Genomic DNA, 20,194 nt, shown 5'->3' with positions numbered 1-20,194 from the left:
GACATGTGTTTTGTAGTTCTGAGGTTGAAACGGATTGCGAATAAAGTGACAAACAGAAGACGTTTATAAAATTTGTGTAGTTGTGCGTACAAGCGCATGCAATATTCAACGTATTAAAGAAAATTAACTTTGATTTCTTGTAAAACGTAGGAATTATTTCACGAATTTGATCAATTATCCGAAGAATAATATTCATCATTTAGGATAAAGGTTATCTGATCCCGTTTTCATCCTTATAAAGCGGTGAAAATTTTGAGATGGCCGGTGCAATGCTGTTCGAACGTGCACAAGCAGTTTCAATGACTAATCGTAGCGAGGGTATTTCACTTTTAAGTGAAATCGTCTCCGACCCAAGTATCGGTGTGACGGAGGATGACGAAGATAATATCCGAGTGAAGGAGCAAGGTATTTTACACCTTGGTGAACTTTACAAAAAAGAAGGGAAGGCAAAAGAGTTGGCAGAGTTGATTAAAGCTACCAGACCGTTTCTTAGTTTGATTAGCAAAGCAAAAGCTGCCAAACTCGTACGGTCCTTAGTAGACTTTTTCTTGGATCTGGAAGCTGGTATCGGCATTGAGGTATCTTCACAAATAATTTTGATTGTATTTTCATAGACAGTTTAGTACAATGCTTCTTTTTTCAACAGGTTCAACTATGCAAAGAATGTATAGAATGGGCAAAAGAAGAACGTAGGACATTTTTAAGGCAGTCATTAGAAGCACGTTTAATAGCATTATATTTCGATACTGGTATGTACAGTGAAGCATTACAGTTGGGATCGGCTTTACTTAAAGAACTTAAGAAACTGGATGATAAACAACTTTTGGTGGAGGTACAATTATTGGAAAGCAAAACCTATCATGCACTGAGTAATTTAGCAAAAGCAAGGGCAGCTCTTACCAGTGCTAGAACCACTGCTAATGCAATTTATTGTCCACCTAAAATGCAAGCTGCTTTAGATTTACAATCAGGAATATTACATGCTGCGGATGAAAGAGATTTTAAAACTGCTTATTCATATTTTTATGAAGCATTTGAGGGGTAGGTTGTTTCCTTAAATAAATATATTGTACTTCAGTATAATTGTTATGTTTATGTTTGTATATTTTAATTGCTTTACTACTGTTCTTCAGATATGATAGCGTAGAAAGCCCAAAGGCCTTAACAGCTTTAAAATATATGTTACTTTCAAAAATTATGTTACGTACACCTGAAGATGTTCAATCAATTATGTCAGGAAAATTAGCTGTTAAATATGCAGGAAGGGATTTAGACGCAATGCGGGCAGTTGCCGAAGCGAGCCACCGACGTTCATTAGCAGATTTCCAGACAGCTGTGAAAAAATATCGCCAAGAACTTGAGGATGACGTAATTGTGCGTGCTCATCTCGGCTCTCTCTACGATGCGATGCTTGAACAAAACTTATGCCGTTTAGTTGAACCTTATTCCCGCGTACAGGTACGATTATTTACTTTAAATCGGTTGATTACTTAAATATAAATATTCATCGTTTGTAATTTCATTCTTTTATTTAGGTCAGTCATATCGCAACCTCTATATCACTACCACTTACTCAAGTGGAGAAGAAGCTTTCACAGATGATACTGGATAAAAAACTAAGGGGTGTCCTTGATCAGGGTGAAGGTGTTTTAATCGTTTTTGAAGATACTCCGCGCGATAAGACTTACGAGATTGCATTAGATACTATACACAGTATGGGGAAAGTCGTTGATACACTTTACCAAAAAGCAAAGAAACTCACTTAGCCGTATTTAATATATATTTCTACACAGTGTTTATACAAACATGTGTTATACAATCATGTATAGCAGATTTAATTTGCTGATTTCAAAAGATGGATATTGATGTACAAAATACGAAATACAATGGTAATACAATGAAACGATACATTTTACCGTTTTACTTATCTGATTCAAAATATTGTTCTAATCTGATTAAAAAATATGTTCAATATTCGCAAAACTGTATGCTGTTTATTTTTAAAAAATTACAGTTTTTTTTAAATATATCCATGACATTCAATTTAATGAAGTATTATCCTTTTATCTCTCTCCTACTTCTGGCACCTACTTATTTGACATTTTCATAGATTATTTATATGAGTATTGACTTAATTTCTGACAGTTAATTGGAATCAAAATATCATTTTGTATTATTAGTATTCTATTCACATCAATTATAATTTATCACATCATGTTTTCTTAAATTTTCATTTCTATCAAAGAAGCGAATTCAAATTGTATAGATTATAGTAAAAACAACCTCTACAGAATACGAAATAAAACATGTAAAAAGTAAAAGAATAAAGATTGACATATTGTGTATCATCGTGCACCTTTGCACATGCTATGATTATAATTCTCTCAATCAGCTCTATGGTGTCTCGATTTTGACGAAGAAAAAATAACTCTAGACGAATAAACAGAAATTTAAATTCTGAGAAGACTAATATAACTGCATTAATGTTACAGATTCTGATTTGATGGCGTAGTAAGAATACTCACCGCAACTTCCTGTTTGAAGTTGTACGTTACAACAAAGGGATAGTGTGGTTATATTTTATAAACTTTTTTTTTTCATGGAGTGTATAATGGCGGATACTACAGCACAGAAGGTAAAATATTTTATATTATAATTGAAGCTGCAAAACAGAAAGATATGAAATTAAGTAGTCTGTATTACACGTTTAATATATTGCAAGTAAGATTGTTTAGGTTAATGGTAGCGTTTAACTCACCGGCATCGCTATGTTCCAAATAATATTTGCTGTTTCATCATCAATATTTTCAAGAATCTTAACATAATTCTCCTATCACTTATACACGTCAATTCTTTAATCTATTTACAATTTTAGTAATTGGCCTTGGTCAGTCATCTTATCTCAATACTTATGCAAAACTATACCTGTATTGTTATATCGACAGTACAATTCTTTTCTCGGTTTTCTTATACAATTTTTTGTCCATTAATTCATCGTTTTGGTTAGTAATATTTAATGTTTGTTTTGATTGTAATTTTACGGATAGTTTATAAACATTTATTCGACAACTCATTACTATGAAATAAATGTATTACTTATAACTGCTATTACGTGTAATCTCATTTTGCTCATATTTAAGACATATATGTGTTTGTAAATGTAATTAAAGCAAAGTATCAATTTTTAATTGAATATAACCATCCTATTTAATGCATTTACCTCTCAAATTTATTTTACAGGTTCAGGAATACAAAGATTCTTTAAAAACAAAGGTAATTAATTGAATATTATTATCCTATAATTTGTATACTCAGTTTGTTGCGAAGTACATCATAATATCACATGCATAAACTTTATTTAGGCTGAACAACTATTGCTGAAAGGATTTCCAGAGAAGATTGTTAAATTGAATGAATTATTAGAAACCCCTGGTTTCCGCAACAGGAAATTGTCAAATGTTCATCAAGACTTAAATGTGCCCATTCCAGATCCTATTATTCTTAATCATTCCGAAAATGAGTCTACTGCAAAGAAACGAAAGCTAGACAATAGCATAGATGATACCAGTGGAACCAAAGTGATGGTGTTACCAAATGGACCTGTACCTTGTAACAAGCCCCTATGTGATCTTATTCATATAGTTAAGCCTTATATTCGACAACTATTAGAAGATTCTAATTTGGTATATATTCTATAAAGTATATGAGTAGTATATATAGATTATATGAACTTTAATATCCTTATCAGTTATTTTAATTTTTGAATTTCCAGTTGAAAATGTGGATTTCATTTTTGATTCCAAAAATCGAAGATGGTAATAACTTTGGTGTGTCCATCCAAGAAGATACACTTGCAGAAATACAATCAGTGGAAAGTGAGGCTGCTGCATTTTTCGATCAGATATCTAGGTAATGTGAATAGTAATGATATTAAAAGATTTCTTCTCATAAGGGACACATTATACTCATACAATGATATTTTTTTTAGGTATTTTATCTCTAGAGGAAAGATTGTTAGTAAAGTTGCAAAGTATCCACACATTAGCGACTATAGAAGAGCAGTTCAAGAATTAGATGAAAAAGAATATGTAAGCCTGTGGCTAGTTATGTGCGAAGTCCGTAATCGTTATTGTTCTCTGCACGATTTGGTAATCAAGAATTTGGAGAAGATCAAAAAGCCACGTTCTTCCAACGCGCAATCTTTGTATTAAACATTAGCCTCATATGCTATTTCTATCGGATGGTGTACAGGATTGTATGGGGAAAAAGAAGCAAAACGGAAAAGGAAAAAAGCTACGTGATAGAGAGAGTGTCATTCTCGACTTTTCGATAGAAAATTTGAATTTTCCTTTTTTTTTTTTTTTTTTTTTTTTTAAATTAAATCGCCTTGACGTTGACTCATTGACATTCACTTGAGCCATATCCAAAACAATAAATAAATACATATAAAAGAAGATATATTCAGCATCATTCACGGAAATAAGTTCAACTACAGTTGATTACAAAATTAATTTTGAATTTTACAAAAATTACTACAAAATTAATCTACTTATTAATTATTTAATATTTCATTTATTATTAAATACATAATTATTACAAAATCTGTCAGAAGTTTAATTTTTCTATTTTCTTTGCTCTCATAACGTGGATTTTTCTTATTATCATATCTTTTTAATTTTTACAAATTCTGCTATCTAATTGCACGGTGTGATGTACTTATCGAAAACAGATCCGAGAGTATTGGAACGTTTATCTTTTCACCTATTTGAATTTAGAATATAGTTAAGCATGTAATTTGTAATTTACAGCTGTAATATCGTTAGAACATAAATCGAGATATGACATATGTTTTTGGTATATCATATTAACTTCAAAACACCTCTTTCTTTCTCAACCGCGATATTATGCGATACGAAAACATGACACAAATATTGTAATGTTAAGAGTTTTAATCATAAATTATATCGCTTGAAATTATTTTCTTCTTTTTTTTACCACAGTATCAAATGGCATAAGCATATAATTATTTCTTTACAACTACAGATCGTTATTCATGCTATACTGCATTTAGAGTAAATTTCAATGTATGCGGTTGACGTAAATGTTGAAATCTTATTATTGTACAGAAACACAGTTGGATGTCAGTCTGTTTTCGTCATCGTTATCATTGCTCCTTTTAATGTGAAATGTATTGTTCTTCCTTTTACAAACGCTTCATTTGTTCATATCATTATTCTTTTCTTTGTCACGTATATTATTACTATATCAATGACTATAGTACTTTATCATTTCTAAAAAATTTTGTGCAATGTAGATAGATTATACGCAAAAAAGAAAGAGAAGAACGTAAAAGTTTACACATTTCTTGGTATATTTTGTAAAATATAATAAAAATGTAATATGATTCAAATACATCCAATATGTAACATTTGCCCAGTTTAATATTAATTCATATTCAAATATATAAAATTTATATATAAATAAATACACTCGATATATAAAATTTGTTGAAAAAATGTTAATCTATATATATATATATATATAGATTATGCATTCTGTTCAATGGCAAGTTTCTAAGATCATATCTGTTCAAAAAGACCAGGATTAAGATAACAATGTTTATTGAATCCAATCAGTGTTATCGTTAATGTCTGACAGTCTCCTCCATTAGTCCTTTGTATTTTTAATCTCTCATCAACCTGTGAAGCATTAACTAATTGTAACTAATGTATAGAATGGCATTAATATACTTTCATAAGATTTATTCACCATGTTTAATAAATCCTGAAGATGAGCTTTATGAGCATATTTCATAAATACTTCACACAAAATTTGTATGAACCAACTACCAGTTATTTTGTCTCGGAAGGCAACATATCCTGGAAGGGTAGCATATGAAAGTAACATATCTTCATAACATCTCAGTGTCTCCCTACCATTTCTTTTAACATTAGTAGTTTCATCAGAGGAATGTTGAAAGTTAGATGTATCTGTTGTATGTCTAGGTTCTTTTACTGATTTTTGTTTTTTCTTTCCTCTAAAAGATCATTGTATAATAATAAAATATTATCACTATATGTATCTATGATACTTTTATAGTGGATTTAGCACTTACCTACATAATTGAAAAATGAAAATCTTTGGTTTCCCTGCAAGATTGGGACAAGCTTCTGCAGTGAAATAACTCAAAATATCAGTACATAAAACAGTTTTTTGATTTTGCACTTTGTCTTGCATATGCTCTTCTACACCTTCTATTTCTGTGACTTCATACTGTGTATTAACATTACCATGACTACTTATTATAACAAAGCAAGAATCAACCTTGCGTAACTCTTTACGTTGAGAAAATTCTTTAATTCTCTCTAACATTTTCTTGGAAAGAAATAGCGTATGTGATATAAAGTTTTCATTTGTTTTTTAATATGTAAATGTATCCATATTTACCTGTGCTGTTAGATTGCAATAGGAAGAAACTTCAAAACCCATTTGTCTAAAAAGTTGTTTTAAGTTTGATTCATCATATATAGCCGAATTTCTATCTTCTTTATCTGGATGTTTGTAATCAATATTTGTTATTATTAAAACCAGTCCACGGGGTTTGCTACGCATTGGATATGTTTGAACATTTTCATATTCAGGCCCATCTAAGAATTTTGTAGCTTTCTGTACTAAAATTTGTAGTGGTTCCTCTAATACTTGTATATTACGAAAAAAGTCGCCTTGTGGTCTTTTTAAAAATGGAAATACAATTGATACAGTAAATGCAGAATAAGATATACATACAAAATAAATTAAAGCTAATTAGTAGGACTTTAAACTTTACCCTTCTGCAGTTGGAATAAAAGTAGTTTCCTCTACATTGCTTTCTTTCGTGCATTCATTATGATTACCATAACTTGGCGTGTTAGTAATAGGTAATGGAGTTCTTGTTCCTTCCAAAATATCTGCTAAATCTTCATGGTTACTTTGTCTTAGGCTTGCAAGAAAACGAGAAAATGCAAGTGGTCCTCGTGTTTTTATCGTCAAATATATTTCATGTACTGTTGTTTTATTTGTGATGTCTTTCTATATAAAATATTACAAAATTCACAAGTCACTCTATATAATTTATAGTCGTAAAATGTTCAGGAAATTTTAAAAAGTTTCTTACTATCCAGCGCGAAATATTCACGTCATCTCTATTAAAAACTTTATTTTCAAACAGTTTTGGCCATAATTTGATTATATTTATTCTAGGTACAATATCTTCGTAACACGAGTCTAATATTTCTCGATGCTTTCGATCCATGTTAAGTAATAATCCATATCCTTTAGTAAAATTGCTCAATTAATTGTTACAAATTTATCGTTCGTACCGAAACGATGTTTTGTCTTATTTCACCATCTTAATATGATATCTTAATACGATGAAGTTCACAAAGTGACTCAGCCTGACTCGAAAATTTCGATAGGTATCGTCTGTATTGGTAAAATCTTGTCACGAATGATATTGCCACTTATGTTTAATTATTTAACTTATAATTTTATTTTGACAGATTAATTTTTCACGATTTGTTGTTCTATAAACAAGTTTTATTCAAAAAAGGAATTTAGAGAGAAAAATCGAAATGAGTGTCGGCAGATATCGATAAACGAAGAATAATATTCGATCAACACATCTCGAATTTAGAGATCGATAGATCGAGCAATTTACTTAAATTAATCGATTAATCGAATATGAATAATTTCAATATCGATATGGCAACCGCTAGAAGAAATTAAATACAACAAACAAGTAAGTAACATGTAATATTTTTTCGTATCCCACTTTTGATTGTCGGAGGAATTTGAGGATTGATGTTCGTTGATATTGATCGCGTTAATTTTCGTGTCATATGCGACTTTACCGATACAGTACAGAATAAGATTATTTAATTAAAAATACAATCGATTGTAGATTCCATTGGAAAACATAATATCACAAATAAAAGGGTATTATTAAAAGAATCTGATTATGATCACGCATTATGGAAATGCTGTTATTCTATGTATACAGAAAGGATCAGCCTAGAAAAGAAGACTCAAGAAAATGTAGAGAGAGAGTAAGAAATAATGTCAGAAAATTAACTGGAACCCTCAAGGAAAGAGTGCTTAGAAGTCTGATGGCCTTCTTTCAAGAGACCAATTTACAATTAGAAAACTATGTGCAGCTGATAGTCAAAGGTAGGACGACAAGGAAGAACGAGCAATAGGAAGGAATTTAAAAAAGTGAGAATGCCGTTAATTTAGCTGTTTACGAGAAAGAGAGGGGCCGAAATCGGAACAGTTTTTAAAAACCATTATTTTTGGCACTTTGTCCTACATTCGAAATCGTTCTTGACGGTACTCTCACTCTTCTACTTTCACTATAATTTTTCATATGATTTCTGGCAAAGCTAGTTTCTAGCAACTAATAAAAAAATGGTTTGACATTAAAAGGTAATTTCACCTTTGGCACTAAAAATGTTGTACATAAAAACTAATTGAATATGACTTTGGGAAATTTAGATTTTTACGGGTTTAGTACAGGTTTACCACAATGATCGACGGTGGTGAGTACACAGATGTCTTTGACTAAGCTTCAGACACTTTCAATATGATGTACAATAACAAGAAGTTAAATAAATTAAACAATTGCTATTTATAGTCAAGAATGCCATTTTGATATACTTCTATGTATATAGGATGTCACAGTTCGAAGAGTGGAATTTCTGCATGTGGACCTAATTCGATAACCAGGGTCTGTATAAATGCAGAATACGAGTTGAAAGTAAGCGAAGGAATCGTCCGGTGCATCCGAATGAGGAAGATAACGATTTGGAAAGGAAAGAAAGAAAGGTGGAGGGGTAGTGAGAAAAGCCGTATGAAAGGAACTATCAGGAGAGAGAGAGAGTGGTCTCTGGATGCTGTATTTCCGTTCCTCATCAGTAGTCAACCTTATGCCGAGGATCTCCTCCTTTCTTCGCAGTGTCATCGGGTAATCGGCGAAGGAAAGACGTCAAAGTGATTCCGATCGTGATGGAAATGTAATTGAAATCAAACACTTGTTCCTCTTATCGTTCTAAGGATCGGTACTTTTCATTCATTTCGGTCATCGTCAGTCGTGGGTTGGCGTGTGCGTATGCCAGTGTGCGTGCGTGGGTATGTGTGCGCCAGCATAAAGCACCAATCGATCGAGTAATAATCTACGATTAAATAATTAATAACCGGAGGCAAATGTATTGTTGGATATCATAAACGCAATGGTCCGCGTGGAATTTTTGAAGGAACTCGTGATCCAGACAATGTTCACCGGTTTCAGCACGCGGTGTGAAAAGAAACGGTCTGACGAATGCTCATGTTTATCGTTAAGCAGCCCCTTTTGAACGTCACGTGGCAAGAGGAAGGGAAGAGAACGCGTGGCAGGCGTGCAAAGATGGGAATTGTCCTACCAAGAGTATTTCGACGAGCCGATTCATACGTGCGATTCAAATCGGCATTGTCAAAGTCGAAAGTTACTGAGTCTAACTTTCACTAATAACCAAACGGTGTAATGCTACGGTTTCACGCGTGTACCGCACGTTCACGGGACGTCGTAGGGTACTGAGAACGTGTTACGAAGCAACAACCACACGAAGAGACGACGTGCCACTTGTTTCGGTGGCCTGGTTTCACGACCCACTTTTCTACCGGACCACACTACGTGTGAATGCCTTCGCTACGCTTCGCGTATTCTTACGGTACACGAACGGTATCCAGGAAAAAGACACACAAAGTTCAGAAATGAAATTAAACATTTGCAGAACTTTTCAGGCGTTCCTATCGAGACAAATTTTCTCATTAATGTGTACTTTGTGAAGAAAGATAGAGACCCTCATTTAGGGGTAGGATCATATTTCATCGTAAGATTACGACTATATATTTAGACGAGTCGTAAGTTTGTTCGAGTTGCAATTATCGTCGATAAACGATAAAAATAGAAATGTGATCGATCAACGGTATTCTTTAGAATTTAGTATCTTTCTGACCTGATTCGAGAGGATTATATTTAAACATAAATAGATAGATAGATAGATAGAGAGAGAGAGAGAGAGAGAGAGAGAGGTTCTAGCAAGGATGCTAGATTATCGATTGAACTTTTTTATTGCGATTCTGTTCGAATAAATCACAGGAGCTATGCAAGTATCGATCGGTAATATCGGCGAGTTAACGTTTGAAAAAGATCGGGGAATAAAACTGTTTCGAAGGAAAAGACACTGCACGGAAACTGCGAATTTTCGATTCGCAAAGCGTAAAGATTTAGGGTGTTCCTTCGCATTGGTGAACGACTAGAGGAGCTACAACGAGTCGGCAACGAGTCAAATCTTTGTCGATCGATCTTGTTTTAGATCGCTGGTAGAAAAGAGAAATGAATTGGCTTGCAAGTTTACTTTTCACTCGGCTTCTTGTTGGATTCTATTGTCAAGCCGATATCAGGAAAAATGACCGGTATTTAGAGAATTTCGGTGAGTCTGAGTTAATAAAAGCAAGCGAATAGCATATTTACATACAGTCTATTCGTATCGTTGCCCTTAATTTTCACGAAGATATAAATTCACATGGATGAAAACATTTTGGCAGAACGTCGGTTATGTTTCTTCTTACATAACGTTTGTGCTAATATAATATAGTATATAATATATAATATAAATTACGCATTTCGATTCTAGATCTAGATACAAAGAAGGAAACTGCGATGGAAAATGTAATCGATACAGAAGGACAGACACGATTTTTCGACGAACTCGGACGTAAGTTTTATGTGAATCTACACCGCGACCCAAAAATTAAACGATTCGAATCGTTAATAGATGTAATAGACTTAAATGTTTCATCTCGGAATTACAGTTAGGCAGTCTAATAACCAACATTAACTCTTAGAAGATATCACAAATGAAATTTCACTCGATGCGAATTTTCTTTCGATATTATCGGCCTGTGATAATATCGTCGCAATGCTATATAGTTAATTATTTATCGGAAACAATAATTCTTCTGCTCCCCGTCTATATTGCGTAATAATAAATCATTTGTGAATCAGCTTCTTTAATTCTACTGATGTTTCGCAGTGAACTTTCACCCATGACAGCTTATAAGGGTTAAAGTTTATTAAATAGTCTTAGTAATTAGCCTTAAGGTTTATTAAACGTAAAACGTTTTTAGAAGTGATCGAATTGTTTGGTGAGCTACTGTCGCTACTGTTGCTACTGTGCATATATAACATGCAAATATGTACATTATACGTGGGAAAAGAAAGGAAGAAAGGCAAAGAACAACGGAAAGAAAGGACGCGAGGACAACAAGGTAGGGGGAAGAAAGCAAAAGAGAGTGAAGAAGAGGACGAGTGGGGAACCAATGTCAGGGAAGACACGCTATCGTAGCAATGAGAAAGCTGACGTTGGTGAAAGCCGGGAACGCTTCTTTAGATGCCGGTAGAGTCTCGTTAGTCGGTGGAACGCATCAATTCGTAATAGGCTAAGCAAGAATTAATTTTTTTAAGTGTCGCAACGGAAACGATATTTATGGCATGAGCGTAAACGGTGATCAAAATTACACGTACAATAGGTGAACGTTGTTGGTTAATCGACGCTTGTCTTTTATCGAATCATTTAAAAAAAAAAGGACAGATCCGAAAGGTGGTTACCGTGCACAGAAAATTACTGAAATTTATCAGGTGACATACACAAAGTTCGATTAAATCGATGGAACGAAGGTAAAATGTCGAAGGCACGACGGTGTCGGATATCTTCCATGGATCATTGGCAACCTGCGCGCTCTTCAACGGTAACAAAGCAATTCGATTCTCGATGAAGTCGAGAGTTTTATCGGTAACAAGTAAATTACGCGTAACTATGGTACGAATTGTGACGACTCGTTAATACGAGTTCTAATTTATTTACGAAATAAATTAGAAAGATATCAGACCATGAGTGTCACTGCGACTGTACACGTGTTCCTAATAGTAACCGCTACTGCACTCAAGTACAGTAACTACGATGCAGTGACTTACGATCGTCCTTTGGCCTCTTCCACTACACCGTCTTTGTCACATTTACACAATTGGTTTTCGAAATTGCAGAAATCCAAGAAAAATGAAAGAGCAGAGAAATTTACGTTGCTATCCAACGGACAGTTCGTAGAACAAGACCCTCTCAATTTATGGATTAAGAAGCAACTGTCGGATAAAAGAAGCCCGAGGGAAACAAATAAACTGGACAATAGTTTGACGGTAGTTGGGGGTCAGAAATTTGATAACCCTGTACGTGAAATTGGCGTGAAAACATGTTTCGATCCGAGAAGAGAAAACTCGTGGAACGATGGAGATTACGATCATTTTGACAAGCCTCGAAACGCTATTGTTCGCAGAGTGTTCGTTAGAAATAAAGGTCTATCGGAAGGTAGGTTGGATTATTCCAATAGAAAAGACTCGTCGGAGGCTGACACGGTCGGAAATGGCGATTGGAGAAGACAAATAGCAGGGAGACACGATATACGTACAGTTGATGATAGTGACAACGATAGTGAAAGTTATATTTCGACGTTGGATAACGTTAACGTTCAACAACGACAGCTAACGAATGAACGTATCATCGATAACGGATATTCGAACGATACCAGTGAAGAAAATGATTTTACAGGTTTTCTTGATCGATTGAAGAAAAAGATGAACGGCGAGGAATTGGAACAGCTAACGTCGACAAGTTACAGGCAAGGAAGAAGACGTAAATTAACCAGTCAACAGCAAGGCACCCTCCTTGTCGAGGCTCTGAGGAAAAAACGAAATTACACGGGAGATCATCGAGGTCATAATAACGATCTGCAGAATGGCTTAATGGACATGTTGGGTAGAAGTACGTTTCGTACAATAAAAATCGAGATTGAGGAATATAATCGTGATTGACTTGTTAAAATATAAAGTCTTCAGTTTGAGAAAAGATATATTATAAAGATCGAATATCCTTCTTTGTAGAGTAAATCGAAACAAAAAACGAACAAACAAGCAATGCGGTGTACAACAGACAAAATATGTATAACGACGGACTATGGACAATTTACGATCGGTAATGATCGAATAAACGCTCAAAGACGTTCATTTGATACAATACTGGTACAATAATTCGAAATATAATAATCGAGCCGCTAGTCGTCCGACTTTCCTGCTCGATCTCGTCACTATGAGTTGAATTCACGATTTCACTTATGAAATCGTTATTCGAAACGAAAGCAGCCATGTGTTTATCTCAAGAAACAGACCGAAAGAAAAGCAACGCGATGCCGTATGCCACTCGAACAACAATGCTAGATACAAGACATGACAAGACACTACCCATAAAAAAATATAATAATCTCTAAAAGATCGAATGCGAGTGATTAGCATAAAACCATTAAATGATTACCTTGTAAACTGTTCTATTGCTTGAACATTTTTTTCGGATTAGCTTCAAATTTGCCCAATATAATCATGATAATCGTGTCTGATCAGAATCCTCGTGAAATTTCTAAATATTTCGTATAATATACGCATGATATATCCGTAAAAGGTGTTCGAATACTTTTGCGAGTCACTGTAACGTTAAGGGGATGAAATTCGGAATATTTTTCCCTTATACGCTGTTTATTTTACGCGGTGCAGTTTTATTACCTTCAAGTGTGAAGAAATGGTGAATGATTGTCGATAACTGTTCTGTTTTAGTGATACCGCAAACGTGTACGTACAAAGGAACGACATTCGATTGTGGCCTTAGTATTAGTTGCGTTCTCGGAGGTGGTCGTCCGGTCGATCTCTGTTCCGGAGGATTGATATGGAGCTGTTGCGTCGACGACGATGACATCCCCGACAAAGTACCACGACCGACAATCGGGCTACTGCAAAATGCTAGTGAGTTGTCATAAAATCTCTACAATTTTTATCGAGTCCTTTTCTCCTTGATAACCAATTTCGAAATATTTCGTTGTTAAAAGTTACTTACTCGTTAAGCCTCGATTGTATTACGTGCGATGCAAATTGTAAAAGATCTTTGCGGTAAAGTTAATTCTTTATGTCGTTTAATGTCGAGGAAAAAGGAAACAATGCAACATAACGATACTGATAATGGTGGGGACCATTAACTCTGATTCTGTTTCTGATACGTATGAAAACACGGTTTGCTCAGCGATATGTTGAATGGACCCGGTGATAAGTACAATTAAATGGAAATTGCGATTAATAAGGTAGAAAAGGTAAAATGAAGGTTGTTTAAACATAGCACTTTCGTTAAACTTGGGAAATCAACATCCCTATGTGGACGATGATGTGCAAATCTACGACAACGCGGCAAGGCCGAGCAAACCGACGTATAGCGGTCAGAACGAGCACGGGACGAGCTACCTGTACGCAGACATCGCAAACAAACCAACAACCATTTATGAGTCTTCACAGACATGGAATTACGATCGGCCTGTGCATACAAATCGTCCATCGGTTTATCATCCGCTGCAGCTTGATTATCCTCAGGATGAATATGACGTCGCTTATCCCGATGTTTCGGGAATTCACACACCAAACGAGGACGTCTCAAACTCCGTGGATTATTCCAAATATCGTGGTAATCCGCATGAAGTCGCACCAATCAAAAGTTTTGCACCAATATCGTACTCTCCTACTTCTGATCGTCACGTAAAGAAGTCGGTCAAATATTTTGTATTACTTATTTTTTTTTTTTTTAAATTGGAATTATTTACAAAGTTATTAGCGATGTTATGGAGAATATAGGTGTCATCATGTGTGAACTATTAATATTATGGCAATTTATCGGGTAATTTTGCTTTCCTTGATAGAAATTAACTAATCGTGTTTTATTGCCTCACAAATTATCTTTCAGAAAGTTCGCGTTATTCTTCGAAATTTGTAAGTCGACGACTTAATTGATCGCAGAATATTTACAATGGAATATTAGTGGGTCAAAGAATAATTATAATGGAATATTAGTGGATCAAAGAATATTTATTGTATTTTTCTGACGATAATCATCGCCGCGAATAAACGAATACCAGAACAGAAGAAAGCACTTTTCCTCGCTTAATGTCTTTCTCTGTCACTTCTCGCTTTGCACGTTTTTATACATGTGGCTTTATCGCTATCATACACGACAACGATAAATAGATATCAACGATAAACTAGGTGAAGGATAGTAAGCAGATGAAAAACGAGAGAAAAATGGGAGAAATGTAGAAAAACGTGACCGCGTGCTATTCACAGAAAGAAATTTACAGACAAGAAGCATGAGATCTTGGATAAGTTCAATTTGAAAAAATGTGTTAATACGATCGTGATATCAAATATGTATTCGATATCGATATCGGATACCGCATTATTCGATTGCTTTAAACCAAAGCAAAGCTTCTTCCTTGTATATGATACAGATTTTGTTTTGCATTATATTGCAGGTTGCGGTGAACTTTACACGAGAAGTAATAGAATCGTAGGTGGGCACAGTTCCAGTTTCGGTAGTCATCCATGGCAGGTAAATTTATCGTAAAATTTGAAAGAGTCGAGAGAGTCGATCGTTTTACGTATTTCCTTCGAAATTTAGGCTGCCATTATCAAATCTGGATTCTTAACAAAAAAGTTGTCATGCGGCGGTGCCTTATTGAACAACAGATGGGTCGTTACCGCGGCTCACTGTGTCGCAACGTTAGTATGCAGAAATACGTATCAAGAACATTTTACAATTCGTCACTACCAACTTGAATGGTAATTATCAATTTTTTCTTTTTCGTACAGAACACCGAATAGTAACCTGAAAGTTCGTCTTGGTGAATGGGACGTTAGAGACGCATCCGAACGATTGCTACACGAAGAATTCAACGTCGAAAGGAAAGAGGTAGGCGATGAGCTACGTTATTTAATTTTTGTATGCGAATTGCGCCGTGAAACAGACGTAGAGATTTTATTATCGGAAATTGTCTCGCAGGTTCATCCGCAATACTCGCCAACCGATTTCCGAAACGACGTGGCATTGGTGAAGCTTTCGAGAACAGTGGCGTTCAAACAACATATCGTACCTGTCTGTTTACCAGCCAAGAATCTCAAAATTTCTGGACGCACAGCGACAGTTGCCGGTTGGGGTAGAACTAGACACGGGCAAAGTTCGGCGCCGTCGGTTCTTCAAGAGGTTGATGTGGAAGTACGTGCACCAGCACGCTTATCATACTTGGACTCAATTTTATTTCAATCCTGTTGCGTCCTGTAGATCATGATCTAAAGTCAATCGTGTATTTTCATTTCTAACAAGTTTCTTATACGCATAATTTCCTATCTTAAATAAGCATACGTTAAAGTTCTTCTCAAAATTCGAATAGCGAAGTTGAATCACATACGAAGTAACGCCTTTCAGGTAATCCCCAATGAAAGATGTCAGCGTTGGTTTAGAGCGGCTGGAAGACGCGAAACCATTCACGACGTCTTTTTATGCGCCGGATATAAGGAAGGTGGACGAGATTCCTGTCAGGTAAATTAAACTTGGCTTATACAGAATTTGCATTAAGTTGGTGCATATGAAATATTTGACAGACCAGTAGTGCCTATTACATTTCGTTCTATCTAATTTATTGAATGATATAAATACAAATACGATTACAGGGGGACTCGGGTGGTCCTTTAACCATGTCCGTCGAAGGAAGACACGTATTAATCGGTCTCGTGTCATGGGGTATAGGATGCGGTCGGGAACATCTGCCAGGTGTATATACGAATATCCAGAAATTCGTACCTTGGATCGACAAGGTTATGAGTTAGATTTTGTAATTTATAAGGACATAGGAGATACATAAATGAAATTGAAAGACGTAGCTCGACAAATGTGACGAGATAACAGTACATGCAAAAGCTATGCTGGAAGATACCAGTTTATAACGATCGATCGTTTACAATATAATTTTATATGCTGTATAGTTACGGTATTATAATATTCAATGTAATATAATTCATTGTAATATTCAATGCCGGACAGTTTAATTTTTACATTTGTGAATCGATATTAATAGCAATGATTCATATTGCTATAAACTACTTAACTATTATACGAACAATTGGAATACAATCTCTGCGTCGTTGAAGGAAATTGTTACGTTTTATTCAGATTATTAGATCTAGTAAATCCTTAGAAAACTGAAGGTAAGTATGCATCAGGCAACTTTTCCTTGCTACTTACGATTTCTTGTTCGTATAATAGTAGTTCATGTTCAGACAAATGAATTCAATCATGAGAAGTTCATTTAATCAAGCATTAACTAAAGTTTTGTTTGAATAAACGCGTTCGGACTGATTACACTAGCGTCTTGTTATAAATTGTAAATGGCGTAATAAAATTTTCGAATAGTCAGACATGTAATTCCTATATTCGCCTCAGCAAATCGCAGAGGCCATAAGAAACATTCCGATTCTTTTCGAAATCGGTATTTCAGAACGCGACACGAAGTCTCGTATGGTAAGTTTCATGCTCGTACCTTTTAGTGACTAGTCGATAAGGCGCTTCGATCGAAAAGTTAAGATTTACCGTGTAGCGCCATCGTATGAAAATAACTCGAACTTGGTTGTCTCCGTCTCTTTCACGTATTCGACGTATTGTGGATAACGTCGATAATTACACAAATTTTTTATGAATTAAAAAAAGCTGACAACAAATTTACTTTCTAATATAATTGTCGAATATAAAAGCATTAAATATATGTGTCCATATTTGATTTGGAAGTTATAATTTTGTTAAACTTCTTTGTTGGAAACAATAATGTATATTTAATAATGGTTCGTAATTAATATTCATTTAAATAACATTTTTCTGTAATAGATGAAATATTATATATATACTTACTTAAAATTAGAGCTAAAAAAATTATGAAAAGTAGTTTAATTATCGAGTAAGCTCAATGGTTTAGTTTATATTCTTCGCGTTCGATGCTTTCACCGAAGGATGGCGTTAAATACGAAATCCTAATTTCTCGATCGCCGCTTCCTATGGTGGTCAATTTGTAAAGTACAGTTCCCGACTTTAACAGCCTTATCTCTTCCATTGTAGTTTCCAGACCCGTGCATACGACCGTGGTCAAGTCTTTCCCCTACATATGTACATGTTCATATATACGTATCTGGTCAATGGTCCGATACAACGACGTCGATAATGAACTATATCTCTTTTTCTTATTTCACAAATTACTTAACCTCAACGCGGGCAATTGGATACCTAAGTACCCATTCCTATACTTCTTTTAACAACTTTCGTATTTCCCTGTCAAAATGTGTTTCGCATGTTTCCCATATTTTTACGTGGAAAATGTAAAAGTTCTCAGTACTCGACGGTAAACTTCAAACCCGTTTAAATACTCGTTAGATAACCCTTGCATAAGGCTTAAATAAAGAATCGTTCGTTGTACGAGATATTGGAGGAAAATTTGATCCAGTGTAATGTTTTTATTTCGAATGAGCGATTAAATAGTCGCTATATCTGTCGGTGGAGCGGTGGTTACATTCAGCAACCATGGAAAGCGTTTCGTATTTTTGGCCTGGCTAAAAGCTTGGCAACAACTGGATAAACCACGAAGGAAGTGTCCTACACATAGAGAAGGGGATAGAGTGGATAAGGGTATGGCAGAAGAAGGGGTAAAGGAGGAGAGGAACAGAGTACGAGGAGTATCGAGTAAAAGGGAGGAGAAGGAGAAAGATAGAGCGAGTGAAACGTCGAGACGTGGGCGGAGGGTAAGTTGCTAATTAGAGCCAGATTAAACGCTTGTCTGGGGAACCATTTTCCTTGCCGTTCCTCGCCGTACCTCGCCCGTACCTCGCAGTTCCTCGGCATGCTCGGTAGAGGACGAGTGCGAAGAGGAGCTTGCCGTGCTCCGGAAGAGTAGGGGTGGAAAAAAGAGGAAAGTAGGCAAGGGTGGCTAAGGTTGCAACATGGAGGGGATAACTCGACTCCGGTTGGAGGCAGGACCGAGCTTAATGAAAAGTGTTTGCCCCGTAAAAGTTAAGATTAATTGGCGCTCGGGGGATGGTTACCGCGGTAATCAGCCAGTGCCAGTGGTTTTCAAACGTAGCGTACTTGTTTCGCGTTACATCGTATTTTCTTTACAATTTCGTATATCTTTCGCCATTCTTTTCATCCTTATCGTTCTTCCAATTTGATCTCTACACTTTAGTTACGTCAATCCCATCTCTTCTTCGATTTCGTCTTAGTAACAATGTACATAAGTATATTCGTTATTAACGATCCGATCATCGCGTAACGCGCGTATAACCTAAATAAGTTCGATCGATACGATATTCGATCAGATGAAATTGATTTTTAAGAGGTCGAGCCGAACGTAACGGCAGCAGACTGGTTCCGTGGTTTTCGCGGTTTTCGTTTAACGAGTTATACGCGTGTACATGCATGTATTATAAATTACGAACTTGAAACGGAATTGTCTTCGTTCCGCATCGAGATAACGCAGTTTTCTATTATTTCGGTTGAGCGTTGCTGAAACGAGAGGTTAATTTGGCGACACCTAGTTTCATTAACAACGCCATTAAAAGTAATGGGCGGTGAGGGCCGAACTTGACGATGCGGCCACATGGGGGCCGGAAGATTCTAATTAGGAGATAGACCTCGAACCGTAGCGTAGCGAGAGTCGAAGAGCGAAAGAGTCGGAAAATCGAATGGATAGCGTTAGGAAAATAAAAGGGAACGAAAAGGAAGAGAGGGAAAAGGAAGGCAAGCACAGGGAAAACAGATATTATTGAAAAGAAACGTCGAATTGTCTAAGTAGACAGGTAAATAGTAAATAGATTGGGGTTAGGTTGAGGTTAGGTGTATTAAATACAATATTTACAACGATTTCTTGTCCAACGATAGTCGATCGATGGATTTGTTCGTAATTGAATATCGTCGATGAAATAAAGACGCGATCAACGGTAACGTGGAAAAATATCCGGCAGTCTACCAAACGAAAATGTTCTGTTTTTACGAACGAGTATAAAAACTTGAGACGACCATCGTTTAAAATCTATCGTTATTTCTTGATAGTTTATCAATATAGTCATGATAATACTTGTATCACGCGGTACGAGACCTTTCGTACATGTATAAGTTTCTAAAAAAATATTTTCGTGACTCGCCATACGCGTATGCAGTTGAGAAAT

The 20,194-nt window shown here is 35.4% G+C and overlaps 4 protein-coding genes and 1 long non-coding RNA gene across 8 annotated transcripts; 3 read left to right on the top strand and 2 right to left on the bottom strand.

The window, feature by feature from the left end:
* The first annotated feature begins 76 nt into the window (after window positions 1–76).
* Window positions 77–1,910, top strand: LOC117233608 (26S proteasome non-ATPase regulatory subunit 11). The gene is made up of 4 exons (XM_033494079.1): window positions 77–578; window positions 647–1,041; window positions 1,134–1,458; window positions 1,536–1,910. The coding sequence occupies exons 1-4, from the start codon at window positions 258–260 to the stop codon at window positions 1,764–1,766; spliced, it is 1,272 nt and encodes a 423-aa protein (XP_033349970.1). The 5' UTR covers window positions 77–257; the 3' UTR covers window positions 1,767–1,910.
* On the bottom strand, window positions 1,778–2,961 carry LOC117233612. The gene is made up of 3 exons (XR_004493355.1): window positions 2,759–2,961; window positions 2,526–2,662; window positions 1,778–2,430 (listed from the first exon to the last, which is right to left on the bottom strand). It is a non-coding gene; the product is annotated as an uncharacterized LOC117233612 (long non-coding RNA).
* On the top strand, window positions 2,506–5,428 carry LOC117233609 (proteasome activator complex subunit 3). The gene is made up of 5 exons (XM_033494080.1): window positions 2,506–2,635; window positions 3,241–3,273; window positions 3,363–3,683; window positions 3,773–3,909; window positions 3,989–5,428. Exons 1-5 carry the CDS (start codon window positions 2,600–2,602, stop codon window positions 4,209–4,211), a joined length of 750 nt encoding a protein of 249 aa, XP_033349971.1. The 5' UTR covers window positions 2,506–2,599; the 3' UTR covers window positions 4,212–5,428.
* An 84-nt stretch (window positions 5,429–5,512) lies between these two features.
* LOC117233607 (caspase-6) lies at window positions 5,513–7,378 on the bottom strand. Its single transcript, XM_033494078.1, has 6 exons — window positions 7,154–7,378; window positions 6,827–7,068; window positions 6,448–6,730; window positions 6,116–6,375; window positions 5,770–6,037; window positions 5,513–5,699 (listed from the first exon to the last, which is right to left on the bottom strand). The coding sequence occupies exons 1-6, from the start codon at window positions 7,289–7,291 to the stop codon at window positions 5,580–5,582; spliced, it is 1,311 nt and encodes a 436-aa protein (XP_033349969.1). The 5' UTR covers window positions 7,292–7,378; the 3' UTR covers window positions 5,513–5,579.
* Window positions 7,379–7,488: 110 nt separating this feature from the next.
* Window positions 7,489–17,346, top strand: LOC117233605 (serine proteinase stubble-like). Of its 4 annotated transcripts, XM_033494074.1 has the most exons (11): window positions 7,489–7,777; window positions 7,940–10,505; window positions 10,710–10,790; window positions 13,733–13,918; window positions 14,286–14,624; window positions 15,466–15,542; window positions 15,612–15,712; window positions 15,803–15,902; window positions 15,993–16,205; window positions 16,416–16,529; window positions 16,661–17,346. In XM_033494074.1, exons 2-11 carry the CDS (start codon window positions 10,409–10,411, stop codon window positions 16,814–16,816), a joined length of 1,464 nt encoding a protein of 487 aa, XP_033349965.1. In that variant the 5' UTR covers window positions 7,489–7,777; window positions 7,940–10,408; the 3' UTR covers window positions 16,817–17,346. The 4 variants fall into 4 exon arrangements, with proteins under 4 accessions (XP_033349965.1, XP_033349967.1, XP_033349963.1 ...); XM_033494076.1 differs by lacking the exon at window positions 14,286–14,624; XM_033494072.1 differs by lacking the exons at window positions 7,489–7,777; window positions 7,940–10,505; window positions 10,710–10,790 and adding an exon at window positions 10,814–12,890.
* The last annotated feature ends 2,848 nt before the right edge of the window (window positions 17,347–20,194 follow it).

The sequence above is a fragment of the Bombus vosnesenskii genome, unplaced genomic scaffold (assembly GCF_011952255.1).
Source record: "Bombus vosnesenskii isolate JDL3184/JDL3185 unplaced genomic scaffold, Bvos_JDL3184-5_v1.1 scf7180000013297, whole genome shotgun sequence".
Classification (NCBI taxonomy): Eukaryota; Metazoa; Arthropoda; class Insecta; order Hymenoptera; family Apidae; genus Bombus; species Bombus vosnesenskii.
This window is presented reverse-complemented; position numbering and strand designations above follow the sequence as displayed.